At 48.6% G+C, this 27,934-nt stretch overlaps 1 protein-coding gene across 9 annotated transcripts; it reads right to left on the bottom strand.

Moving 5' to 3' along the window:
* Positions 1 to 485: 485 nt before the first annotated feature.
* On the bottom strand, positions 486 to 27,390 carry UPP1 (uridine phosphorylase 1). Of its 9 annotated transcripts, none has more exons than XM_006070140.4 (8): positions 27,274 to 27,390; positions 13,332 to 13,396; positions 6,448 to 6,562; positions 5,098 to 5,256; positions 4,005 to 4,119; positions 1,617 to 1,826; positions 1,280 to 1,426; positions 486 to 686 (listed from the first exon to the last, which is right to left on the bottom strand). In XM_006070140.4, the coding sequence occupies exons 2-8, from the start codon at positions 13,373 to 13,375 to the stop codon at positions 547 to 549; spliced, it is 930 nt and encodes a 309-aa protein (XP_006070202.4). In that variant the 5' UTR covers positions 13,376 to 13,396; positions 27,274 to 27,390; the 3' UTR covers positions 486 to 546. The 9 variants fall into 9 exon arrangements, with proteins under 9 accessions (XP_006070202.4, XP_006070203.4, XP_006070201.4 ...); XM_006070141.4 differs by lacking the exon at positions 27,274 to 27,390 and adding an exon at positions 27,221 to 27,244; XM_006070139.4 differs by lacking the exon at positions 27,274 to 27,390 and adding an exon at positions 26,863 to 27,024.
* Between the last annotated feature and the right edge of the window lie 544 nt (positions 27,391 to 27,934).

Below are 27,934 nucleotides of genomic sequence, written 5' to 3' on the forward strand. Positions count from 1 at the left end.
CAAATATTGAGGAACTTTCTTAAAGAAAACCCAAATCAGGCTAACATGAGGGCATGCTCCAACGAAGCTTTAGAAAAAAAAAAATCCTTGGGACTTCCCTGGTGGCTTAACGATAAAGAATCCGCCTGCCAATGCAGGAGACACAAGTTAGATCCCTGATCCGGGAAGATCCCACTTGTCTGGCAGCAGCTAAGCCCCTACATTACAACCATTGAGCCAGTGCTCCAGAGCCGGTACGCCACAAGTCCTGAAGCCTGCATGCCGCAAGGCCCATGGTCCACAAGACACGCCACCACAGTGAGAAGCCCCAACTTACCACAACTAGAGCAAAGCCCACGCAGCAATCAAGACCCAGAACAGCCAAAAAATAAATTAAAAAAAATTTTTTTTTAATCTGCATAGCTAAGGCAGGATTTTCTTTGCCTCTGACCTGAAATCAGTTCCCTAGATTCTTGTATAAAGGATCCAGGAAGTCACACAGAGGAGATTGTGGCAATGATTTTATTTGCAGGAACCACAAACGCCCCCTAGATAAATGTTGGGGGATCAGGCCTGCATCAGGCGCTTCTTGATGAACTGGCCTACTAGCCGCTGGGGCCGCTGCTGGTACTCGACCAGCACCTCATGAGGGCTGCTGATCTGGTCTCCTTCCAGGCGGTTGAGGAGGGTGACGCACACCACAGCCGCTGCAGGGAGCAAACGCAAGGTCAGCACAAACGGGGATTTCTAGCTTAATCCCGGGAGACCAGCCTCCACTCCTCACAAGAAGGTGTGGAATGCAGAGCATCCTGTCCCATTGTCTCATGCTCCGGCTGCCTTTGTGTCCCAAAGAGATTCCCTCAGCGAACCTCAGGACTAGCTCGGGCCCCTGTACTGCCTTGAAAGGCCAGGTGATGAGACAACAGGGACGCCAGGATTTCTGGAAGCAGAGCTGGGCCTGGGGGGCTGAGGCCAGGAACTACAACTCAGAAATCCCAGGAGCTCTGAGGGGCAGATTCACTGGACAGTTGGCAGCGAAGCCCGCCCTGAGCAGAGGGGTAGCTTTCTCATCTTTCTGGTTCCTTAGTGGCACCTGAGTCCCAGCAGAGACACTGCGGATCCTGCTTTGCAGCGCGTGTCAATCTGAAGAGCACAGAGGTGTGCTATGCACTCGGCCGGAGGCATGCCTTGGGGGCAGGGTGGGCGGGTAATCCGGGGAGGACTTGGGTGAAGAGGGGTGAGAAGCAGGGGGTTCAGCAGGGTCGGGGGGTGGGGGCGGGTGGCGGCCTAGGGATCCCACCTCGGAGGCCGCAGGCGTTGCACATGGCAGCAAAGACCGACGCCTCCATCTCGATGTTGCGGATGCCTGCCGCGTAGGCTGCCAGCAGGTACTCCTGCTTGTCCTTTTCAGTGTAGGAGCAGAGCGCCCCGTCCAGGCGGCCTTGCCCTGGAAAACCGTGGAGCACTCGGTACGCAGTAAACACCCACTGCACGCCCATCCCACTCCCCAGACTCAGAGGTGGTTTCGAGCCCGCCCGGCCTGCTTGCCCTCCAACATCCGGCCGGAAGTGGAAAATCATGCGAACCAAGCGCACGTCGGCGGCAAACCCCCAGCAGGAGCCCAGAGCGCCCCTCACCCTCGTAGAAGTCCAGGGTGCACATGGTGTTGCCCACGACTGTGGGGAACTCGCCGAGTTCCGCGGAGCAGCGCACCAGCTCCTGCACCAGCTGCTCGTCCAGGTCCGTGTTCCGGACCTCTCGCTTCCCGAGGACAATCTGCTCGAACTCCGGCTTAAAGCACGGGTCCACTGCCTGCCGGGTGATGACCACCGAGCCGGGCTCCAGACCTGAAGGAAGGAAGGCGGGGGTCAGGCAGGGAAGGGCCTGGTCCATGCACAGGAACACAGAAAGGTCAGTCAGGCCCTAAAAAGAAATAGGTAAGGAACCCTTTTCGATTTATTTTTCCTGATGGTAAAAGAAACGAATGGGTAGAGGATACAGAAAATACGAAAAAGTGCAAAAAAGGGCCTCTGCACCCCACTGAGCAGCGTCTTAACAATTGCTGCTGGAACTCTCTGGGGCTCCCTTTACCAGCAAGTGTTCAGCTGGTCCTTGTTTTGTAGTTTTTTTGTTGTTGTTGTTTTAGTATTTAAGGTTTTGAGTAAAACAAAAGTAGCCAAGAATAGTGTAAGGAATTTCCAGGCTCCCCAAAACTGGTTCCTCTGGCCACCAGCCCCTGATGTTCTGGCTTCCCTCCAGGAGTGACCCCTGGTGAGGATCTGCTTTCTGGGCCTCCCTGGGTGTTTCCACATTTGTACCAGCATTATTCTGCTCTTCCGTCTTTGGACTGTTAATAACTTTGCTTGAGATTTGACCATTAGCATTTCTCACCACTACTTGCTTTAATGGGATGTTGGTTTTCCTAGACATTAAGGAGAAAGAAGCCATGAGAGCTGTTCCAGGGCTCCACGCCCTTACCCCCATATCAGCTGCTTTCATGAAACATTAAAAAATATGACCAATCCTCAAGCTCTGGCTCTGCTCACCCCACTGTGTGTCCATCTGGACTTTCCTTGCTGCTTCAACAGACATTCCTCAAGTGTCTCCCCACCCCAAGTGTGGACCTGAAAGAACCCTCAGATGGTGGCTTTTATGAATTCATGGTGCCCAGGATTTTCCAGCCGCTTCAGGCCTCAAATTGGAGGGTGCAGCCCTCCTCTAGGGTCAGCTGCTCTTCCTCAGACCCTGCACTCTCTCAGGATACCCATTGGCTATTTCAGAATTCTCTTCTCACATCCACCAGGAACCCCAGAGTTTCTCATGCTTCCTCCTGAGTGGGGGCCTGTGCTACCCACCCACTATTCCTATTTCGGGATTTGGGGGGATGCCATGTCACACTTTGCTGTTGAGGATTTGGGGTCCAGCTCTTTAGTTGATCTGTCCATTTCTATGGAGCAATTTTGGGAGACTCAAAACCCACCCTACTCCCTCCAGAATTCATTCTCTGGTTATTGGTTTTAAAATCCCTGCAGAGCAGTAACTCAGGAAGAGTTTGGCGGCGCTTCTGGCGATACTGGTGCCACGTGCATGAAGGAAAGCCTGCGCATTGGAAAGTATCACAGCTAAGTGCGCAGGGCCCTCCCTAGTCATTGGGGTGTTTTCTGAGAACCCCGTTAAACTTTGAATGACAATCTGCAAACATGGATGCTACCTATCAATCTGTCTATGTAGTGGAAAGAAAATGAGACTATGTATCAAGAAGATTTAGGGCCTACAGAAGCCCCATTCACAGCAAGGAAACCTAAATTTTCAAATTACCATAAATCCAGGGGAAGTCAGGCCTAGACAGTCAAAAACCAATGCAGAGGCCAGGCCTCCCAGCAGCTCCCAGCTCCTTGATGGGAGTGAGAACTGTCAGAACCCATTTTTCAGCAGAAAAACCTGCCCTGAGTTGGGACATCTGAAAGCAGGACAACTTACATAAAACAAGTTTGTTTCAACGACTTTGGCTTAAAACTCAACATAAGTTTTAGCGTTTTGTGATGTTAAAAAAAAATTACGATGAGCACTGAGGGCTTTTAGGCAATTTAAGAACACTTATCTTAATTTTGTATTCCATCTCTTTCTTCCCCCTTTGAGTTTCCTGTAGGTTTTCTCATAAGGTACTTCACATCCTTGCAAGAATAGGAAGGAGTGAGCAAATTGAAGGAGAAAGGCAGAGAAATGAGGGAGTAGAAAGAATAAAAAGAGAGAATCAAGCAAACAAGAAGGCATGAGAGTATAACCCCAAAAGAATGGGTTTTCACATGCGGGTGGCCTGGAAGCTTTCTGCAGCTATTTCTGGGGTATGGGTTGGGAGAAGTAGTTGGACCAAAAAAAAAACAGATAAATAACAAAACAAACTTGTTTTCACACCTGCTGCTGCTGCTGAGCTGTCCTTGGGCACAGCCCAGGTAGGAGCTCTGGGTCCCCTCGAGGCCCCCCCTTACCCCCAGCAAGGTCCCGGTCACTCGCTGCACACTGACCTATCCCACCGGAAGTGCCAATGCGGATGAGGGTGACGCCGGAGCAGCGAGCGTGGTACAGCAGCTTGATGAGCTCATGCAGCATGATAGCGATGGAGGGGACGCCCATCCCGTGCTAGAACCAGGGAGAAACACTAGCGTCACACTCCGGTGGAGTCTCTGTGTGCCCTGTGGTGCATTGCTAAGTGGTCGTAAAGAAGATGAACTTCAAAACGTAGTTAAAAATGATGACTATGTGGGGAGGGTTTGCATGATGCTGTTGCATGGATGACCCCACCTGATGCACCACAACCAGTAGAACGGATCTCAGCTGAGGACCAGAGGCCCGCGGTTGCCAGGCAATGAGCAGCCCCTCTGGCCTGGGAAGCCCTGCACACATTTTCCCCTTTCTCCACATGCTCTGCCGCAGCCATCCTCAGTGGCCGGCCTGTGGCTCCGCCCTATGAAGGCCGCTGCCTCTCCATCCCCAACCATCGCCCTTCTCCAGAGGTCTGCTGGAGTCATGGCCACCAGGAGCTGATCCAAGGTGGAGCAGTCCTTGGAGGATGTGTTTGTCATGGAGTCTGGCATGTGGGACGTGCTTCCATGGATTATTAGTATCCATGGAACACATGGATCTGAACACATCTTGATTCCTGGGTGTGTGCAGTGTGGTTGGAGCTGCCAAACATCTCAGCTACTCAGAGCAGGGGCACCGTCTGGGCAGCCTTACTCTATGGCAGCACTTGCTTAATGTTCCTGCCTACAAAGGAAACCAGAACCGGGAAACGAGAAACACCAGAGATTTGTGTTCACTCATTGCTGAATCACACATGTGTGATGTAAGTCCCTGTGAGGTGGCCAGGGCGGGGGCCACCTGGTCCTGGTCCTGCCCCTCCCTGGGGCCCCGGTCTAGGCAGGTCCTCCTGGTTTCCAACCTGGGTCCTCACCACGAGCACACAGCTGGGTGGGCGTGCACATGTGTTTCCACGTGTGTCCTGGCCTGTCCTGAAGGCAGGCCCCAGCTCCAGGCTCCCCTCACCCCTGTCCCCGCTGCCGGGCTGTGTGCAGGGCAGGCGGAGAGCCCCGGCCTCCCGCCAGGGCAGGTACTCACGCTGACCGACAGCACCGGGCCCACTTTAAACATGGCGTAGCGGTCAGTGCCCTCACAGATGTTGGGATAGTCAGCATCTGGGTGGGCAAAGCCCAGCTCCATGGCCACGTACTTGATGAAGGTTTTCATCCGGGAAGGGCTTCCTCCAACACACACAAACTGCAGACAGAAAACAGAACCCCATCAGCAGAGGGAATGCACCCCGTCTGAGGAGCATGGGCCCTCGAAGTGGGACCCCCCACTGCAGCAGCATCTCCTGGAACTTGCTAGAAGTGCAGGTCCCTTCCCTGGCCTACCCCCCGGACCCGCTCTGTATGGGGAGCCAGTAATTTGTGTGCCGTGGAGGCCCCCTGGTGATTCCAGCATTCCTTCAGATTTAAGAAACACTGGTTCATGGACTCAGCTCACTGCTATTGGACCCAACAGTGTGAAGCAATCAGACGCACAAAATGCAGGACAGCCTTGCCCTCGCTGGACAGATTAAATCCAGGCTCCACGCCAGCCCGGGGTCCATCCATTTGTGTGGGCAGCAGCTGTGTGGGCATCCATCTGGAGGGAGCCTGGGTTCAGAATAAGGTGGGGCAGGACCCTCGGTGTGCAAGCAGCCTATCCATAAAATGGACTTCTAACCGTTCTTTCACCTGCCGGCAGGGAACCCAATGGCCAATTTGAGAAAGAGTCAGGGGCCAGTGGGGGCTTGGGGAGTCGTAGCTGTGGACGGAGCAGGTAAATCTCAGAGACACAGAACCTGCGGTCTGCAAAGTGCAAAACAAGAAAGCTCAGAAAAGAAAAACAAATAAGTCACTCTTAGGGACTCAATGATCAAAGAATTATTAGTCTCTAAACATAAAAAAGAAAACTTTTACAGCCTAGAAAAAAATTATAGGTTAGATTTAAGGGAAGAATGAAAATGGAAAATCGTCCCTCAGTTTGAAACAAACAGCATGAAAGAACCAGGCGGCCAGTGGGACATAACCTGGTCATGACCTTATGATCCCATGAGGCAGCCCTGGATCTAGGGTCAGCGGCCCGTTTCAGTTTAGAATCCTAAACTTTAGTCCACTTTAAAAGTCCTCTATGAGGACAATTCTGGACCCAGGCACTTCAGGCTCAGGGTGAGGGGAGCCTGGAAGCTGCATTCAGCAGGTTAAGTCATTGAAGGAACCAGCTCAACAAATCGATGTGCATCTTAAATGACAGACAGCAGACAAGGTGACTGCTCCTCCTCGTTATCCCTCAGTCCCCTAGAAAAGATTTAGTGTCTGCTCTTTTCTAGTCTCTCAATGAAGCATTAAGAATATTAGCGATCTTAGGACAAATTCCAAGAACTGAAAGCCCTGAGCATTTTACCTTCACGTCTCCAAACATGGCTGGGAAATCGTGCGTGCTGGTGCTGAGGCTGAAGTGGTAGAGGATGTCTTCCTTCATTGCTGCTATGTGGGGATTGCAAAGCTGCACCAAGTCACTGCCCAAAACAGGAAAGGAGACAGTTTACAGAACCAGCGTCCAGTGGCCAACTGGACCACTGAGGCGCTCTGTGCCGGCGAGGCACGTGGAACCCAGCAGCGGGGCAACCCCAACCTACAGAGGCTTCTGCTCCATCTGAGTTCCCCCCACTCCTCCCCTTCACCCCCTCTTCACTTCCAGGGCTGGTTTTAGAGGGTGATCAGACAGAACTCACAAGAGCACTGAATGGTATACAAAGCTCAAAATGCCAATTCACTCTATATAGAGTGTAGCCAGTTGCTACCTAACTCAAGCTCACTCAACATATAAATGTGGCTTTGTGTTAAAAATAATATACTTATCACAGGAAATATGCATGGAAATAAAAGTAAAAAAAATGGCCTATAATCCTCCCACTCAGAGATGGCTTTTCCAATCTGATGCCTTTCCATTTCCTTGTCATTAGCCAGCACTTAGCTGGTACAAACATCCAAAGAGAGTGATGAGAAAAGACATCTTTTCATTTTGTATTTTTCTCTGCAGCTGCTTGAAACTTTGTGTGGTTCGCATTGTATTTCTCTTGGACGGTACACTGCTAGCTGGCGGTAGGGGTCAGCAAACATTTCCCATAAAAGACCAAATGGTAAATACTTTTTCCCCTGAAGGTCATATGCGCTCCATCACCTCTTCTCAACCCTGCTGTTGTCACATCAAAGCGGCCACAGACAACATGCAAATGGGTATGGATGTGTTCCAATAAAACCTTATTTAACATGATGCTGAGGTCTCGATTGCCTCTGCAGCCTTAGATACACCTCCTTCTACACCTGTGCCTTCCAGATCCCAAACACAAGTGTGCTGCCCAGTGCCAGGGGCAAAGAGGGAGGCAGCACGGGGCCCCAGTCCACAGCAGTTAGGACCTTCTATTTCTTCCTTCTGAGTCAGACTTTCTGCTCAGAACCCACTGATCACATTTCCTTCTCAATCTAACTGTGAGAAAAAACCATACAGGAGAAGGTCTAAGCATCCTGGGATTTGTAAACACTACAATGCGACTGACCCAGGCCACCTCCTCTGCTGTCTCTAGCCCCTGTTTTCCTGGCATCCATGGGTCCTCACTCTAGACCAGGCTCTAGACCAAAGGCGCTTGCTCCTCTGTCTTCTACATCTCATCTCTTCTTCCTTTCCCTTCTCACATTTCCCTCCTATTTCCTTAGAATGACATCCAAGTTAATTCACAGCCCAACAGTGTCGAGAAGCAATACAAAAAGAGGCAACCATTTTTCTGTAATGCAAATGCATTATTTTTTGTGTTAAGACATGTCAATAAAAATTATCATCAAGTGAAAAAAATTAAAAAAAATTTTAAAGACGCAAACAAAATATTAAAGAGAGACAGATCTTTTTCTAAAGGGGAGGTGCTGATGGCTGGCTCACAGGACGGCCCTGGGGCAGAGATGCGAGAGTCTTACTCAGGAGAGGCCACCTGCCCAAGCCACAGTCTGTGCTGGACCCCAACCAGTCCCAGCCAAGCCCACTCTCCTGGGGCAGGGAGTCTCTTTCCAGGGGACCAAATCCAGTGGGGGAAAATCCCAAGCTTTCCCTGAATGCCTTCTGAATCTCCAGGCCAAGCTGAAATTCTGAAGTCGCAACACAACCACAGCATCTGAAGCTCCTTTACAGGTAATTGTTGCACTAGAATTACTGTTCTTGGCCTCCTTCAGGATGTTCACAAGACAGGCTACAAACAGAAGCGTTACTAGGCAAGCATCGGAACTGACAAAACAGGATGTGACCAAACAACTTTGTCACTTATTTCAAAATACAAAAGCTTTCTTTCCTCTTTCATTCCAGGAAGAGGAGAAGGAAATAGGGTGTAATTCTGGAGACATAATAGCAAACAGAACAAGCCCAGGCTTACTTTTGTTACTGAGGCCTAATTGACCCCCAGTGTTGTAACAGAGTCAGGTCTACCACAGTGATTCAATTTTTTAAAGGTTATACTCCATTTTTTAAAAGGATTTTAAAATAATAAGTAAAAGACATATTAATGGAAAACTGTTCCTCTAGCCTACACACAGTTTCAAACTTGACTTTATCTTCCTTTATTCTGTCACTTTATTTGTTTAACAAATATTCGTTGAGTACCTACTCTGTAAAAGAAATGGGTGAGATGCAAAAGGAATGAAACCTGACTTCTGATTCCAGGGGTTTATCAGCAGGGAGGGAAAAACATGGCTATTGGACAAACTGGCCCAGATGTCTAGGGTCGCATGCTCAAGAAACTGGCAGAGAGACTTCCCTGGTGAGCAAGTGGCTAAGACTCCATGCTCCCAATGCAGAGGGCCTGGGTTTCAATCCCTGGTCAGGTAATGAGATCCTGCATGCACCAACTAAGACAGATCTCACGTGCTGCAACTAAGATTCAGCACAGCCAAATAAATACAAATAAACATTTTCTAAAAAAGGGGCTGGCAGATGAGGAAGGGACTCTGAAACCAAAGGAGGGGTCACTGCTGTGTGTCCACCTCACCTGGTGCCCAGGTCCCCTTCTCCAGCCTTTATTTCACACTATCCCCACTCCATCAGCCCCCAGGGTCCTCAACTTGGGGGCAGAGGTCAGGGAGAGGACAGTGGGCACAGGTTGTGTTTGGCTGTCAATGATTGGAAGCACTCAGGACCCTACTATTTCAAGTAAAGTAATCTCTGCAAGTGCCATTCCTGGGGCAGCCCCCAAAATTGAAAATGGGCCAAAGACTCTGCAGGGAAGGAAGGAAAGGGCAGGTGTCCATGTGGGATTAGGACGTGAGCAGGTGACCAACCTGTGTGAGGCTCCAGAGGACCTCCTGAGGAACCTCCAAGAAGAGAACCAAGGAGCCCTTCTTAGAAGAAGGGAATCCTGAGAAAAGAGTTTTATGTATAGTGAGGTAGGACTGAATTCAATTAAATATATTTTGTTACTAAGAGTAATTGATACGAAACTGAAGCTTGGTTTTCTCTCTGTGCTAAGAGAATAAAGTTTTCTTGGAGGGACGTTCCGGTGGTCCAGTGGCTAAGACGCTGCGCTCCCAATGTAGGGGGTCCTGGTTCAATCACTGATCAGGGAACTAGCTCCCAACATGCCACAACTAAGATGCAATGCAGTTAAATAAGTGAAAAATGAATACATATTTTTTTAATGTTTAAAAAAATAAAGTTCTCTTGGAATAATGAGCCGTTTTCCCTACTGGATTGTACGTCTTTGCCTTTCAGGTGAGCTGTATTTGCTTTTGAAAGATCGTGCTCTCACTTTGGTTAAGTGAATTAAGTATTGTTCCACAGTGACCTAAGGTCCTATTTGACCAAGTGTTTTAAAACTTTTTTACTATTTTGACAAACTTGCCAAATTCTCCCTGAAGTTGACTTTGGGATTCTTCAGAAAGGACCCCTGAAGCATCTCAGAGAGAGTAAAATTAAACTCATGAGGCTTATTTGGTATGTTAAATTACATGGGCAGCATTGTCGTGGTAAATATTCTTAGGTTACATTGTGTGGGTTAAGTATTACTAATATACATGTTCTAGAAATTATATGCCACTCCTTAGAATCTGGTACATCCTGATAATGTTTACAATCATAATTGTAGTTATTATTTTAAAATTTTGTATGTCACAGAAATAGCCAAGTTTCTTTACCAAATACAATGTAATCAGACCTTTAACCTTGCCTTTTTAAGTCATTTGTCATTTATAGACTGCTTCATCTTCAAAAAGATTCCATAGCAAGAACTTTCTGGTAATTCCCTGGCAGTCCAGTGGTTAGGACTTGGCACTTTCACTACCAGGACTTGGATTCAATTCCTGGTCGGTGGTTTTTATTTATTTACTTTTTTGATGGGGGGAGTTGCTCATTTTGTTTTTTGCCTTGCTCAGCAGCTTATGGGACCTTAGTTTCCCAACCAGGGATTGAACACGTGACCCCTTCACTGGAGGCTCAGAGTCCTAACCACTGGACCTGTTTTCCAGACACAGGGAAACTCTTCCCCTCAAGCTAATAACAGAAATTTGGTAAATTACACATTAGTAAGTAGAATTGAGACAGTTATCTTTTCTACCTGATCTCTCCAGAAACTGGAAACTCTTCCCTTCTCATCAGCTTTATCAGGTAATAAAATTAATTATCTAATAATTACTAATTGAGGTCTGTATTTACTGCCTAGGATGCATTTCTCAGATGACTCCTTGTTGCTATGCTACATTATTGTACAGTTTGTTTCTGAAGCTTATTACAGTAATCTATCTTTGAACGAAGATCACATGTACCATGGCCTGCAACCAGGGGATTATACATGTGGGAAAGACATCAGATAAAGGAGTTTTGGAAGGGACTCTATTAGGCCTCCTTAGACTTCGATTAAGATTAATACCGCCAGACCAGGACAAGAAAATTATGATATCTGAAGTAGACAGCTGACTCAAGATGCCAGACCAGGCCTGTAAGCTAATTACTTTAATAACTGCTCACACTTTTGCTTATAAACCAGAAGTATTTCTTCCTTGGGCTCAGTCATTTTTAAGTTTCAAAAGTCAAACTAATTGCTGAGCTCGTGGCCAATTACCTCTGTCCAGTACTCCTAGGTTAACTTGGTGGGTTCCTCCTCTCTTACTGGATGGCCTTTAGGTCTAAAAGTATTGAAATCATACAGAATCTGTTCTCTTATTACTGTGGAATTATGTTAGAAATTAGTATCAAAAGATATTTCAAAATAACCCACATTTTCAAGTGCAATGTGACATTTACCGACAGAGATCTTTGACTTAGCCATTGGAAGTCTCAATAAAGTTAGGAGACTAAAGAAACACAGGGGCTGATTGCAGAGAAGAAAGCATTTAATGAGAAGTTAATAGCAAAGATACTTTAAAAATCCTATGTATTTGGAAATTAAATGTCCATTTTAAATGAAGTGTGTATCTTAGAAACCATAAAAAGGAAAATTAGAAAATATTTGTAACAGAATAAAAATGAAAAGAGAATTTACCAGAATTTGTTGCATGCAGCTGAAGCTGCTCAGTGCAACTGAACACATGAATCTTGAATAAGGGATGAAAACAATGGACACTAGCATAAGATATTGTTAGATTTAAACAAAATCTCTACTTTAGTTAACAATACTGTATAACATGTTTCCTAGATTTTTTTTTATAACATAGTATTTCTTCATATTCTCAAAATTGAATTAGAACTTTCAAGCCTCATTTAAATTTTTTTTAAATCACCAAGGTAACAAACTTTCTAGACATTTAGCAGTAATACCGATGCCAAAATACTCAGAACTATATCAAAGTTTTGAGTGAATGCTGCTGCTGCTAAGTCACTTCAGTCGTGTCTGTGCGACTCTGTGCGACCCCATAGACGGCAGCCCACCAGGCTCCCCCGTCCCTGGGATTCTCCAGGCAAGAACACCAGAGTGGGTTGCCATTTCCTTCTCCAGTGCATGAAAGTGAAAAGTGAAAGTGAAGTCGCTCAGTCGTGTCCGACTCTAAGCGACCCCATGGACTGCAGCCCAACAGGCTCCTCTGTCCATGGGATTTTCCAGGCAAGATTACTGGAGTGGGGTGCCATTGATACATAAATTACAAATCTAGCATTCTATTCATACTAAGTCAAGCAAGTGGAATCCAAACGCCATAAATTTTTTAGCTGTCATCTTCCTTCTTAATCTTGTGAGGGGTCATGACAACCCATGACTCACTGCTCTGTGGACGTGTATCTGGATTGTGTAAACTGTCAGTAATATGTCGTGTGTGCGTGCATGCAGGCACGCTAAGTCTCTTAAGTCGTGGCTCTTTGTGACCCTATGGACTGTAGCCTGCCAGGCTCCTCTGACCATGGGATTCTCCAGGCAAGAGTACCAGAGGAGGTTGCCATGCCCTTCTCCAGGGGATCTTCCCGACCCAGAGACTGAACCCGTTTCAGACATCTCCTGCATTGGCAGGTGGATTCTTTACCACAAGCGCCACCTGAGAAGCCCCAGTAATACATCATTTGATGTTACTACACTTTGTCTCAAAACCGTTGACCTCTTTTGGGCAAAACAGTCCTTAGAGCTTTTTGAAAAGCCATCTCCTGGGTTATAATTCTCAGGCTAACTGGAATATAATTTTCCTTTTTTTTTCCATATTGACTATTAATTTTTTTTCATCAATACCAGCAATGCACTCATATACATAAAAGAGTGGCCATGTGAATCATACAGTGGATAATGAACAACTGCAAAGAAATAAGGAAAGTGTTTGAAAGTCAGAACCAAGAGAGCTGGGAGGGCAGCAGGGACTGTGACTCAGAAAGTGTCCAAGAGGAGAAAGCCTCTTGTAAGGTAATCGTTGGATTGCACTGAGCTCCCCCTTCCCCGAAATCTTATGTATTGACCTTCCCCAATGGCCTCTTTGGAGTGGCCTCTCAGAGCTATCTGAGGCTGCCTTCCAGGCTGCAGTCCTCTTTTTGCCCCAAATAAAACTTAGCTCGCAAAAAAACAACAACAACAAAGTGTCCAGGAGTAAGGAAACCCCACTGGACACAGGTCTGAGCGCTTCAATCCTTGAGGGACAAACACCCCAAGGCTACAAGCTGTGCCCGGCACCAGGTGCCAGGCGTTCTCAGCCAGCTCAACTGCTAGCCAACCCAGCGTTCAGTCCCCCAGACCCCGCTTGGCCTCAGACCCAAGAACCAAGGTGTCCACACGCCTCAGCTCCTGTGGGCTTGAGGTCATCCCCACCAGCCTAGGCCAGGCAGCACGCAGGTCACCTTACTTGTGATCTTCCAGCTTCTCAGTTTCAGCCGCGGTGGAGGCCATTCCCTCAGCTGAGGCAGGACCCTAGGAGAAGACGGCAGAGTCTGTGAGAAGGTAATAGTGAACATTTTAGGAGTTCATCTGAGGGCACAGAGATCGCAGACAGTGGTCACCCAGGGAGCTGGGGAGCGACCTACAGAGAGAAGGTGGGAGCAAAGCGAGTAGGTGACCGACAGCCGCAGCAAGAGGCCCAGACGGCTGTGTGATGGTTGTTCGTACTGTTTTGAATTTGCATCCTTGAGGCATTTATCGCTTAGATTTCAGTTTGCTGACACGGGCTGCCTCAGCATTACAGCCACCACGGTCCAGTGGGCTCCTTGTTTAATTATTTGAACACTAGTTAATCCTCCCAATAGGAACCACTGTCGCTCAGTCAGCAAGGCCTCGTTAACCTGTGGAGGGCCAGCGCCTTCGAGAGGAACCCTACATTTCTGCATCACATGCAGGCACGTATATACAACCAGGGAGGCTGCTAATTTCAGAGAGGAGCTGGCGGAAATATACCCAAAGTCAGAGTGTGGGCTGGCGTCTCATGCAATCCCCGGGGCAAGACAGCCCTGACCCAACGGACTACACCGGGCTGCCTCATCCTTCTAGAATCTTAACTCTCCTCCAGCTCAGGGCAGGAAGGGAGCAAGCAAAGGCAGCAGCTCTCCAGAGCCTGCCACGGAGGGAAGGGAAGGACCTGGGGCAGGTATGGATCAACCCACTGCCCTGCTCCAACTCAGAGCAGGAAGAAGGGAAGTCCATGAGAGGTAACCAGAGTTATCTTACTGACACTGCAGAGCTGAGCCTGAGGATCTGCCAGAGGTGAACATGGTGAGTGGATTCTGCATGGAGCCACCCCCAGCACCCCCAGTTCAGGCTCTCAACCTGGAACCCCACCAGCCACTTATCAGAAAACCAAACCCACCAAGCGAAAACCCAGAAGGTCTCCTTTTGGAGAAAAGGATCGATGGCTGCTGTTACACAGTTAAATTTTGACCATTTTTAGAAAATGCTGAAGACCAAAGAATATTATCATAATTGGGTCTGGGGCACAGATTTTTCTGGAGAGTTGCCTTGTCTCTCCTCACCTGGACTTCATCCTCCCTTAGCATTTATAGGACACTTCTCAGGAATTGCCATCCTGTGCATGTATGCATGCTAAGTCACTTCAGTCATTTCTGACTCTTTGCAACCCTATGGACTGTAGCCCGCTAGGTTCCTCTGCCCATGGAATTTTCCAGGCAATACTGGAGCGTGTTGCTGTGCCCTCCTACAGAGGATTTTCCTGACCCAGGGATCGAATCTGTGTCTTTTATGTCTTCTGCATTGGCAGGCGGGTTCTTTAAACCTGGTGCCACCTGGGAAGCCCAGCAGCCTGAGTCCATCACAAATTGATTGTACCCAAGTTGGGCAGGGCAGGGTGGTTGTTGGGAACCTCCCATCCATAGCCAGGTGACAACCCAGACTTGTGATGGGAGTGCAGGGCTTGGGGTTGGGGAAGGCGGACAGTCTTGTTGGACTGAGCCCCTAGCCTGTGGAGTCTGACACTGTCCCCAGGTAGACAGTGTCAGAACTGAGTCCAACTGTAGGACTCCCTGATGGTGTAGGAGCTGGTGTGGAGAACTGCTTGATGGTGCGGAGAAAACAAATCAGAATTGTGCTCAGTGATCAAACTCTTAAGGGCATAGTTTGCCTTTACAGCATCCAGCAGGCAGATGGATGAAATGAGATGCAGACAGCCCAGTTTCTGAAGAAGTCTGGCATCCAGGAAATGCCACTCTCGTCATGTGCACCCTGCAGGCAGCAGCTACCGCCCCTCTGGGATCCATCTCATTGTCTGTAGTAAGTGCAGACACGTCTTCCGGAGCACCAGCCCACAGCCTTCCTTATTGGCCCTCACTGTCCCCTGAGAGATGAAGTCGGGCCGAGGGTCATGGAGAGTCAGTCACCTCCTCCTGCAATCTGCCCCCTCTGGTCTGCCAGCTCTTCCTCTGGGGGTGGTATGGGGGAGGTGGGTATGGGAAAGAGGAAGGGTGAGAGGCGCCTTCCCACAGGGCGGCAGCTGAATCAGAGTTCAGAGGGTACCCCAGGGGTCCTCAGGGAGAATCCATCCCTATTTTCCAGGAATTGAAACTTAGCCACAGAGAAGGCATCCTGTCTGAACTTGCTAGTGTTACTCTCTAGCCCAGTTCTTTGCTTCCCTCTGAAGCAGAGAATGCATTTTCTCTGTCTTATCCTTGCCCTCTGCCGCCCTGGACCTCAGCTCCTTCCTGAAGTGTGGTAGGCTTCCTAGACTCAGTTTAGTGCCTGACGGGTGTTCCCCTCCAGGCTGTGAGCTCCCCACCCCCAAGACAACTCCTCCTGGGGCCAGGTCCTGGCCTTGCTGACAAGAAAGCTTTATTTAACCAACTTTGTGCAGAGAAGATTACAGCCTTTGCAATGTTGTAACTGGTAACTTCCTCACTAAATATCTTAAGATGTTCAGGTGGAGTGAGCATGCATGCACATTTGCCTAAGGAATCCTGGTACAACCACCAGAGCCGTATGTCACTCTCAGAAGGAGCTGGGCGTGGAGGATAAATGATATGGCTTCCCCACTCACCCACTGAAAGGTCAGAGATGGGGAGGGGGTGAAGGAAGTCCCTCCCCTCTCAATTCACTTGCCCTCAGACCAGCTGGAACAGACGGGGTCCAAGAGCCACACCTCTGTCACGGGCAGACTGGTTGCTCACTCAGATTCACCCTTATTCTGCAGGCCACCAACAAGGTGAGTGCCCCACTTCTGTAAAAGGAGACCCTGGTGATGCTTAAGAATAACCCTCACAAAACCATGCGAAGGTGGAATTTCAGAAGAAATTTTCAAGTTAATAAAAAGGTATAGGGAACTTCCCCAGTGGTCCAGTGGCAAAGACTTCGAGCTCCCCACGCAGGGGCCCTGGTTGGGGATCTCCATCCCACAGGCTGCAGCTAAGACCTGGTGCAGCCAAATAAATAAATCGTTTAATGTGTATGTGAAGCTTGTGGGTAAAAGGATGTCACCAGCCACTGCTGTAAACAATGTTGCCTCCATCAAGTCCTCAGCCGAGGCAGCCATCCCCATGGTGCACCCCAGGAAACTCAGGATGGAGAAAAACAAGACGTTGGCCCTAGGTGGTTAAGATGAACATCAGATGAATGATTTCAAGGAGCCCGGCCTCTTCATCCTCCCACACATAGAAAAGCGCTGAGATCATTAACTTGAGATGTCTGATTTCTGCGATTGGCTGTAATCTTCTGATGTTCAACTTAAACATCTGGCTTTTGTTTTGCTCTCAGCAGAACTCCTATATATCCTGGGTCCACTCTTATCTCTTTGGAGCATTCCTCACAGCTACCTGAAAGGCTGTTCCCCAGACCTAAGTCCTTAGTAAGTCCATCAAACAAAACTGAATTCCCAACTTTTAAGTTGTGTGGTGTTGTTTTATTTTTTGTCAAGAAGATGCATTATTTTTTTCCAGCCATCAAAGGAATCAGAAAATAGGTCCTTCACCATCGAGGCCAAAATCTGTCCCCCTGGGCTTTAATGCAGGCAAAGACAGAGGGAGCCCACCAGGGTCCACTGCAGTTGGTTCAACTCAGGTCACAACTTAAAGAGCGCTGGAAGTTTAAGTCTCGCAGTCCTGTCCGACTCTGCAACACTATGGACTGTAGCCTGCCAGGCTCCTCTGCCCATGGGATTTTCCAGGCAAGAATACTGCAGTGGGTTGCCATTTCCTTCTCCAGGGGATCTTCCCAACCCAGGGATAGAACCCACATCTCCTGCATTGTAGGGAGTCTTTACCATCTGAGTCACCAGGGAAGTCCTTGTGCAGTGTAACTAGAAGTCATCATAGGCAAGCTCATTCAGAGAATTTAGGGAACATTTTTGACAACTGCTTTTTCCTTTGCGTCACTGAATTAATGCTATCATGCACCTGTTTCCTCCAACAGACAATATGCTTATGTATTTCCTAAGGACACACCCTTGATGTTGTACAACTGACGTTCAGCCTGGGCATCACCCCAGGTCAATACTTGTGTGACACCCACTTCATTTCCTCTGTGGCAGAGAAACTCTAACTTGCACAAACCCCAGCACTGAATCAGCACCACAGTGCTGTCCACCCACAAAAGGTGCCACCCGGTGCTGCCCACCCCTATTCACCCAATACAGCTGTGGCCGGAGCGGAAATGTCAGGGGGAATTCAGGCGCTTGCCTCATACTTTTACTTCACCTTTTTAGTAACTCAGAAGCAAAAGGCAAGGGAGGAAGGGAAAGCTATACCCATCTGAATGCAGAGTTCCGGAGAGGAGAGATAAGAAGCCCTTAAGTGAACAATGCAAAGTAGAGGAAAACAATAGAATGGGAAAGACTATAGATCTCAAGAAAATTGGAGATACCAAGGGAATATTTCATCCAAAGATGGGCTCAATAAAGGACAGAAATGGCAAGGACCTAACAGAAGCAAAAGATATTAAGAGGTGGCAAGAATACACAGAACAATACAAAAAAGGTTTTAATGGCCCAGATAACCATGATAGTGTGGTCGCTCACCTAGAGCCAGACATCCTGGTGTGTGAAGTCAAGTGGGCCTTAGGAAACATTACTACAAACAAAGCTAGTGGAGGTGATAGAATTCTAGATGAGCTATTTAAAATTCTAAAAGATGATGCTGTTAAAGTTCTGCACTCAATATGCCAGCAAATTTGGAAAACCCAGACGTGACCATGGGACTGGAAAAGGTCAGCAGCTTTCATCCCAAAGAAGGGCAAAGCCAAAGAAGGTTCAAACTACCATACAATTGTGTTCATTTCACATGCTAGCAAGGTAATGCTCAAAACCCTTCAAGCTAGGCTTCAGCAGTACGTAAATGGAGAACTTCCAGATGTACAAGATGGATTTAGAAGTGGTAGAGGAAGAGAGATCAAATTGCCAACATTCATTGGGTCATAGAAAAAGCAAGAGAATTCCAGAAAAAACATCTACTTCTGCTTCACTCACTATGCTAAAGCCTGATTATCTTCTTGGGCTCCAAAATCACTGTGGACAGTGACTGCAGCCATGGAATTAAAAGATGCTTCCTTCTTGGAAGGAAAGCTATGACAAACCTAAACAGCATATTAAATAGCAGAGACATCACTTTGCTGACAAAAGTCCATATAGTCAAAGCTATGGTTTTTCCAGTAGTCATGTACAAATGTGAGCTGAACCATAAAACAGGCTGAGTGCCGAAGAACTGATGCTTCCCAACTGTGGTGTTGGAGAAGACTCTTCAGAGTCCCTTGGACAGTCAAGAGATCAAGCAAGTCAATCCTAAAGGAAATCAACCCTGAATATTCATTGGAAGGACTGATGATAAAGCTATACTCCAATACTTTGGTCACCTGATTCGAAGAGCGGACTCATAGAAAAGACCCTGATGCTGGGAAAAACTGAAGGCAGGAGAAGGGGGTGACAGAGGATGAGATAGTTGGATACCATCACCAACTAAGTGAACATGAGCTTGAGCAAACTCCGGGAGATGATGAAGTCTGGTGTGCTGCAGTCCATGGGGTCACAAAGAGTTGGACACGACTCAGCAACTGAACAACTACAATGCCTTCCTATTTATCTGTAAGATAGCAGAAGGTGCTAAGAATTGCACTCATTAGTCATTCAAGTAAAATCACCAACAGGTGTACCTGTTAAGGTTCGTATCAGCACGTGTTGTGTGTGATCTGTAGAGAGAGGACAAAATGCAGGACTCTGAGTCCAGTGTAGTAAACACGTGTGAACGTGAACTCCAATGCCTGTTGGCCTAGGGAGAGCCAGGTAAAGGCACAGACTTCTCTAGTTCAACGTGAGGAACGAGTTCTTTTCTTTTTTTTTTTTTTTTTTGAGTTGTTTCTTAATGATCCCAGATTCCTAGAAATAGCCAGGAAAGATGCAGCAAAGAGAGGACAGGACAAACAGTATTCACAGCAAGGAGACCTGAACCCATGAGACATGTGGAGGATGCAGAGCCAAGCAGCTCAGCGGGCTCGGGGTGGAGAGGGGTGACTTGGGCGCTGGCCCAAGACCAGGCGCAAGGGCAGCCAGGTGTCACTACCAACGTGACCCCATCCTGGAGGTGACTGGGGGCTCTGAAATCTTGGACGCAGTGAATGACAGTCAGAGGCTTTCATATGAAATCCACACAAAGGGCTCCAGAATAAGCCGTTTTTACCTAACAACTATTCTGTTCTCAAGACTTTGAGGTCCTGAAAGCCCTTACATGCTTGAACCTTGGGACTTTCCAAATGTGTCACTACCCCTCCTAGAAAAAACTAATCTCCTCTTCTCTGAAAAAACCCAAACAGATATTGTCCTGTCTTATTGCTCATCTCTCTCAAGTGACCACTTCTCTCTCCAAGGTCCTCGGTGTTTGCGTAAGTGCCCTTCCTGCCCCATCCTCTTCTAAGAAGGCATTTTCTCTCCCAAGTGCCTCTCTGTCTCTCCCCACTTCCATTAAGATGGTATATAAGCCCCGGATTCTAACCACCTCCTAAGATTGCATTTTTCTCTGAATTCTCCCATACACATATAAATTCAAATCTGTCTGTTCTCTTGGTAACCTGTATTTTTAATTTGCAGTCTCCAAGAATAGAATCAGGAGGGTTCCTGATTGTCGTTGTCTCAGTAATGTCGACTCTTTGCCGACTGCTAGGAGACTCAATGGACCCAATGCCAGGGGTGCGGAACCTCTGAACACACCAGGAGCCTTTGGTTAAAGCAGGAGCGTTTACTACTGGTAACAAGCAAAGAGACAGGGAGTTAGCCCTCAAAGCGCTGTCTCCCCCAGTAGCAGAATGGAATGTCCTAAGCCAAGGGTGCATGTGTGTTCACCAAAGGGCAAGTGTGACCTTCCCTGTAGAGTGGAGTCCTAGGTGCCCTTGCCCAGTGGATAACACACTCAAGCATCCTGTGTATGTGCAAAAGCAGCAGCAATCTTGCCCGAAGAGCAGAGAGTTTAGCACTAAAAGGCAAAGTCACTGTTAGGAGAAACAGACGGAAACTGCCCCTGCTGGCCAGGCACCTCAGTAACCATCTGCCAAGAGTTATTTTATGACAGGAGGTCCTGGTAAGGTACAAAGAACAAACACCACCCACCAGAAGAATTCAGGAAAGATCAAAGGCGACCCCACATCTCCCACCCACCTCCCAGAATCCTTCTCATTGGAATCCATCTTGGCTGAGCAAGGCGTGCACCACCAGGAAGGACTCTGAGTCAGAATGACTGGCCAAAGACACCCCGGAAACTAATCCCATCACCATAAAACCCGAGACTAGGAGCCATCCAGCAGAGTAGCTCTCCTGGGTTCCCTCCCTTACCCTGCTGCTCTCCGCCCAAGCGCCCCTTCCCAATAAAGAAAGTCTCTTGCTCTGTCAGCATGCACATCTCCTCGCACAATTCATTTCTGAGTTCTAGAAAAGAGCCCACTCTCGGGCCCTGGAAGGGGCCCCCTTCCTAAATCCGCTTTAGGTTGACAAGATCTAGGCACCTGTTGAGAACATCTCGGGGGTCAGCACAGGTCAGCATCACTATTCCTGAGGCTCATCTGGTGGTTGAGCCCTTGAGTGGGTTTGGGCAAAACAGCTCAAGAATGTTCACCAGGATGATCTTTACCTCTGGAACAGAACTGGGGTCTTTATGATGCTTTCTGGTCTTTGCTACAGTGACTTCTCGTGCCTGAAAAGGGTTGCTGGTTCCCTCACTCTTTGTTCTTTTTAAAATCATTAATTGCTGAGAACTACTCTTTGTTTCTATTGCAGCAAAAATAGATAGGAAGTTTTTCTCCCCTGAGAACAAGGAAAGTAAAGGGAGCAGTGAACAGGCTAGAGAGGAAGCAGGGTGCCGAAAGAGTTAATCACTCCTGGCTCTACTTTAACTGCAGAGAATCTGTGCTGCCTGTAACAAGATTTCTACTTCACAAAGCCAACCTGTCACCCTTAACTCCATAAACTACGGCCTGCACCAGGTGCTTACATTCCCCGCGCTCCCATGCAATACATCAACCCTTGTAGCTTCCTGCATTGCAGAAAGAGGGTTGCAGGCCAATAAATTGAAAGTGAAAGTCTCTCAGTTCTGTCCAACTCTTTCTGACCCCATGGACTACACAGTAGGAAGTCAAGAAACATCTGGAGTACAGGAAAATTTGGCCTTGGAGTACAGAATGAAGCCGGGCAAAGGCTAACAGAGTTTTGCCAAAAGAACGCACTGGTCATAGCAAACACCCTCTTCCAACAACACAAGACATAACTCTACACATGGATGTTCACCAGATGGTCAATACTGAAATCAGATTGATTATATTCTTTCCAGACAATGATGGAGAAGCTCTATACAGTCAGCAAAAACAAGACTGGAAGCTGACTGTGGTTCAGATCATGAACTCCTTATTACCAAATTCAGACTTAAATTGAAGAAAGTAGGGAAAACCACTAGACCATTCAGGTACAACCTAAATCAAACCCCTTATGAATATACAGTGGAAGTGAGAAATAGATTTAAGGGACTAGATCTGATAGACAGAGTGCCTGATGAACTATGGATGGAGGTTCGTGACATTGTACAGGAGGCAGGGATCATGACCATTCCCAAGAAAAAGAAATGCAAAAAAGCAAAATGGCTGTCTGAGGAGGCCTTACAAATAGCCATGAAAAGAAGACAAGCAAAGGCAAAGGAAAAAAGGAAAGATATACCCATTTAAATGCAGAGTTCCAAAGAACAGCAAGGAGAGATAAGAAAGCCTTCCTCAGTGATCAATGCAAAGAAATAGAGGAAAACAACAGAATGGGAAAGTCTAGAGATCTCTTCAAGAAAATTAGAGATACCAAGGGTACATTTCATGCAAAGATGGGCACAAAGCTAGTGAAGGTGATGGAATTCCAGTTGAGCTATTTCAAATCCTAAAAAGATGATGCTGTGAAAAGTGCTGCACTCAATACGCCAGCAAATTTGGACAACTCAGCAGTGGCCACAGGAATGGAAAAGGTCAGTTTTCATTCCAATCCCAAAGAAGGGCAATGCCAAAGAATGCTCAAACTACCACACGATGGCACCCCACCCCAGTACTCTTGCCTGGAAAATCCCATGGACAGAGGAGCCTGGTGGGCTGCAGTCCATGGGGCCGCAAATAGTTGGACACGACTGAGAGACTTCACATTCATTTTTCACTTTCATGCATTGGAGAAGGAAATGGCAACCTACTCCAGTGTTCTTGCCTGGAGAATCCCAGGGACAGGGGAGCCTGGTGGGCTGCCATCTATGGGGTCACACAGAGTCAGACACGACTGAAGTGACTTAGCAGCAGCAGCAGCAGCAGCATGCTAGTAAAGTAATGCTCAAAATTCTCCAAGCCAGGCTTCAACAGTACCTGAACCGTGAACTTCCAGATGTTCAAGCTGGATTTAGAAAAGGCAGAGGAACCACAAATCAAATTGCCAACATCAGTTGGATTATCGAAAAAGCAAGAGAATTCCAGAAAAAAACATCTACTTCTACTTTATTGACTATGCCAAAGCCTTAGAGACGGGAATACCAGACCACCTGACCAGCCTCCTGAGAAATCTGTATGCAGGTCCGGAAGCAACAGTTAGAACTGGACGTGGAACAACAGACTGGTTCCAAATTGGTAAAGGAGTCTGTCAAGGCTGTATATTGTCACCTGCTTGTTTAACATATGCAGAAGACATCATGAGAAATGCTGGGTTGGATGAAGCACAAGCTGGAATCAAGATTGCTGGGAGAAAATCAATAACCTCAGATATGTGGATGAATCCACCCTTATGGAAGAAATCAAAGAACTAAAGAGCCTCTTGATGAAAGTGAAAAAACCAAGTGAAAAAGTTGGCTTAAAACTCAACATTCAAAAAACTAAGATCATGACATTAGGTGCCATCACTTCATGGCAAATAGATGGGGAAACAATGAGAGACTTTATTTTCTTGGGCTCCAAAATCACTGCAGTCATGAAATTAGAAGATGCTTGCTCCTTGGAAGGAAAGTTATGACCAATCTAGGCAGCATATTAAAAAGCAGACACATTACTTTGCCAACAAAGGTCCATCTAGTCAAAGCTATGGTTTTCCCAGTGGTCATGTATGGATGTGAAAGTTGGACTATAAGGAAAGCTGAGCACCAATGAATTGATGCTTTTGAACTGTGGTGTTGGAGAAGACTCTTGAGAGTCCCTTGGACTGCAAGGAGATCAAACCAGTCGGTCCTAAAGGAGATCAGTCCTGAATATTCATTGGAAGGACTGATGCTGAAGCTGAAAACTCCAATATTTTGGCCAGCTGATGCAAATAACTGACTGGTTGGAAAAGACCCTTATGCTGGGAAAGATTGAGGGCAGGAGGAGAAGGGAATGACAGAGGATGAGATGGTTGGATGGCATCACCGACTCAATGGACATGAGTTTCAGTAAACTCTGGGAGTTGGTGATGGACAGGGAGGCCTGGTGTGCTGCAGTCCGTGGGGTCACAAAGAGTCAGACATGAGTGAGTGACTGAACTGAATGACTGACTGACTGGAATATATAGTCCATGGAATTCTCCAGGCCAGAATACTGGAGTGGGTAGCCTTTCCGTTTCTACAAGGGGTCTTCCCAACCCAGGAATTGAACCCAGGTCTCCCTCATTGCAGGCAGATTCTTTACCAGCTGAGCCACCAGGGAAGCTCATAACCCAGAGACAAACGGACCCAATTACCAGGCAGCCTGTCGCCAGCTGTGACTATTTTGAAAAAATGCAAGAAGGCGAGACCTTCATCACTCTGAGCCTTATCATCTACCCTAGACGACGAGACCCAGGCTATAAAGTCTCTAGGTTCTGCTAGAAGTGGGGCATAGTACTTGAGGTGCTAGCCTGCTGTGTTCTCCCCCTTGCCCAGCAAACAGAATAAAGTCACTTCTATTTCCTCCAAACTGTCTCTCCATCTTTCTATTCAGCATTGGTGGACTGGGAGCCAAGAGCTTGGCAACATTTCCACATGAGATACAGGAGGCCATCAGTCACCTTCTTGCCAACCATCAGTGCAGAGAATGCAAAGGTTCTGAAATTCACACTCTGGTTCCTAACTGAGGGCTGACCAGAGAGTGTTTCCATTTCTCCACTGCCTGTTGTTCTTCTGTGAGACAGGATGTAACCTAGTTTGACCCCACCCCTTCCTTACAAGGGCTTCCCTCAGAGCTCAGTTGGTAAAGACTCTGCCTGCAGTGCAGGAGATCTGGGTTCTATTCCTGGGTCAGGAAGATCCCCTGGAGAAAGAAATAGCAACCCACTCCAGTATTCTTGCCTGGAGAATCCCATGGACAGAGGGGCCTGGTGGACTACAAGTCCACGGGGTCGCAAGAGTCAGACACAACTTAGCGACTAAACCACCAGCGCCACTTCCTTAACTGGGTCCTCACTCTAGCTCTGCTAGATCCAACTTGCAAAATTAAAAAGCCCTCCAGCTGGCAGCTGGTTTTGATTTTCTTGTTTTGTGTTTGTTGTTGTTCTGTTTTATTTTAGTTTTAACCTATTTAATCCAATGCAGACAGGCAGATTACTTTGGGCATATAGATTAGTGTGTAAATGTTTATATATATTTTTTGAATGAACATATTTCAAAAGCAAATGTGTGTGTATATGAGAGGAAGGAGGGAGGGGAGACCAGAAAGATGTTCAGGGTTTATCTTTCATGGTTTAGTCACTAAGTCATGTCCGACTCTTGTGGCCCCATGGACTGTAGCCCACCAGGCTCCTCTGTCCATGGGAATTCTCCAGGCAAGAGTACTGGAGTGGATTGCCATTTCCTTCTCCAGAGGATATTCCCAACCCAGGGATCGAACCCACGTCTCCTGCATTGCATTCTTTACTGACTGAGCTATGAGGGAAGCCCTTTATCTTTAGGAAGCAGAACTAAAAGTTTCCCTTTCTTGTTGTATATTTGTTCTGTTTAAAAAAAAAACAACAATGAATTTGTATTAATTTTAGGACAACAAGAAAGTTCACTTGGACAAAAGCCAATGTAAAGAATAACTACTTTGTTTCAACTAAAGTGCTACTTCAATGCCTACCAGGGTTGAGAGTACTGGAATAAAAAACATAATTCATGTCTGATAAACCTGTTTGAATTAGTCTGCAGTCTTCAAGCGAATGTAGAAAGACAGCTAAAAGGTCAGTTTGGCCTCGGAAACGTGGGGCCGGGGGAGTGGGGTGAAATTGACCCAGAAGTAGGAGAGGGGGCCCTCTGCTAAGAGTCAGGCAGCCCGAGTGAAAGGCAAGACAGTCCTGGGAGGGGTTGGCAGGGTGGGAAACCCACTAGGCGACAGTTCTTTCTATTCAGGGAAAGTGCAAATCTTTTAAAAGCCAGGGTCACAGCCAATGAATGGAATCAAAGGTCTCTGACCCGGAAACACAGGAAGGGGGTAAGACGTGCGAAGGGAGACCAGGGCAAGGGGACGGAGAGGCAGCCGGGAGGACGGAAAACAGCCGAAGAGTTCAGAGCGCAGAGTCTCTACGCCTGGAGCCAGCTAACAGGATATGGCCCCATTCCAGCCTGGATTTCAGAGGGGGTTTCTGCAAGTCACCATCAGCCGGGAACTGCCCAGGGCAGAGCCGACCTCTGGCGAGGAAAGCGCAAGACGGCCAGGGCTGGGAAACAGCGGGTAGGAGAAGGCTGCGGGCGGGGACTCTGACTTACCTGGACACGCCCAGACCCCAGAGCTGGGGAGGCGCCCCCACACGCCCGTCTTAAAAGCAACCGGCCGCTTTCAAAGGCGGCAAACAGACCCGCTCCCCGGTGCAAATCATATTTGTCAGGTACTTTAACTGTGAAGTTTTCTCTTTTGACCTGCCGGACACCTTGACGCCAGTATTTTACGCTGTGACACTTAATCTGTTGACTCAACGCACACACTTGGGTTCATTTTAACTCTGAAGGTCTGGTAACAGTCTTTCTCCAAAACGTCATTTCCACTCTCCCCTCGCGAGAAGGGGACGCTCCAGGTGTCCCGGGACCGATCTCGTTCGGTTTGGACTGCGCATCTCATGCACCAGGTGGACCCAGCATCTTGGCGGAGCCCCGACACCCGAGCGGCGGAGGCGAACATGAGCGCCCTCCCTCCCGCACATCCTCCCCGCACACTTTCCCGTCACGTCCTCCCCGCACATCCTCCCGGAGCATCCTCCCCGCACACCCTCCTGTCACGTCCTCCGCGCGCGCTCTCTCAGCACACCCTCCCGGAACATCCTCCCCGCACTTCCTCTGCGCGCGCCCTCCCCGCACACCCTCCTGTCACGTCCTCCTCGCACGATCTCCCCGCACCTCCTCCCGGGGCATCCTCCCCGCACACCCTCGGAGCCTGCCCTCCCCGCGCTCGCTCCGCGCACTCGCTCCCCGTGCGCTCTCCCGGCACATCTTACCCGCGCACCCTCCCTGCCGATGGCCCCGCGTCCTCGCACCGAGTCGCCTTACCGGCAGGGTGATTCCCGAAAACTGGACTCCGACCACGGAGGCTCCCCGCGCAGAGACTGCCCGACCTGTGCCGGGAGGTACTGGGGAGCTGGTGGAGTCAGGCCTCCCGGGGGTCCCCGCCCGCTGGCCCGCAGCTCCTCCCATCCCGGCGCCCCCGCCCCATCCCCGGCGGGTTTCCTGCTGAGCAGCGGGCGACGGCGAGTGACCGGAGACCAACCGCTTACTCATTAAGCCACTCGTCCCGCCCACGACACCTCCCTGCGGCTTCTTCCCCTCCTGACAGCAGAGACTTGGGGGACAGAGGTGACCCCCCGAGGTCACCGCTCCGGCCGGAGCCGGGGTATCTGCGGGCACCCACCCCGAGTGCAAGCGTGGGGCAGGCGGATTGTCTGGGGCGAGTGCCAGAGTTACCGGTGTGGAGCTAGCGCTGGGCTAGGGATGAGAGTGGGCCCCACTGGCCAAAGGTGGTCCACTGGGTCTCTCTGGCCCGGATTCACTTTGGGACTCGCCTGGTCCTAGTAGCGCCCGGGAGGGCGGGAGGAAATGACTCATTCATTCAGAGCCACCGGCTGAGGCAGCGGAACTGCCTCCAGGCCTCCAGCCAGCGCAGGCGGTCCTGCCAGTCCTGTCACTAGGGGACCTGGGAGGCACACCCCCCCCCCCGGGGGGCCCCAGGCCTCTGGGGAGTGCACGCAGTGGCCTGCTCTCCCTGCGAGATGAAGTCCTTTTCTTTCCAACAGGCCGCACTTGAGCCAGAAAACCAAACACCAAAGACTAAACAATCTGTTCAGTTCAGTTCAGTAGCTCAGTCGTGTACGACTCTTTGTGACCCCATGAATCGCAGCACGCCAGGCCTCCCTGTCCATCACCAACTCCCGGAGTTCACTCAAACTCATGTCCATCGAGTTGGTGATGCCATCCAGCCATCTCATCCTCTGTCATCCCGTTCTTCTCCTGCCCCCAATCCCTCCCAGCATCAGGGTCTTTTCCAGTGAGTCAACTCTTCACCTGAGGTGGCCAAAGTATTGGAGTTTCAGCTTTAGCATCAGTCCTTCCAATGAACACGCAGGAC

This window comes from Bubalus bubalis, chromosome 8 (genome assembly GCF_019923935.1).
Source record: "Bubalus bubalis isolate 160015118507 breed Murrah chromosome 8, NDDB_SH_1, whole genome shotgun sequence".
In the NCBI taxonomy this organism is placed as follows: Eukaryota; Metazoa; Chordata; class Mammalia; order Artiodactyla; family Bovidae; genus Bubalus; species Bubalus bubalis.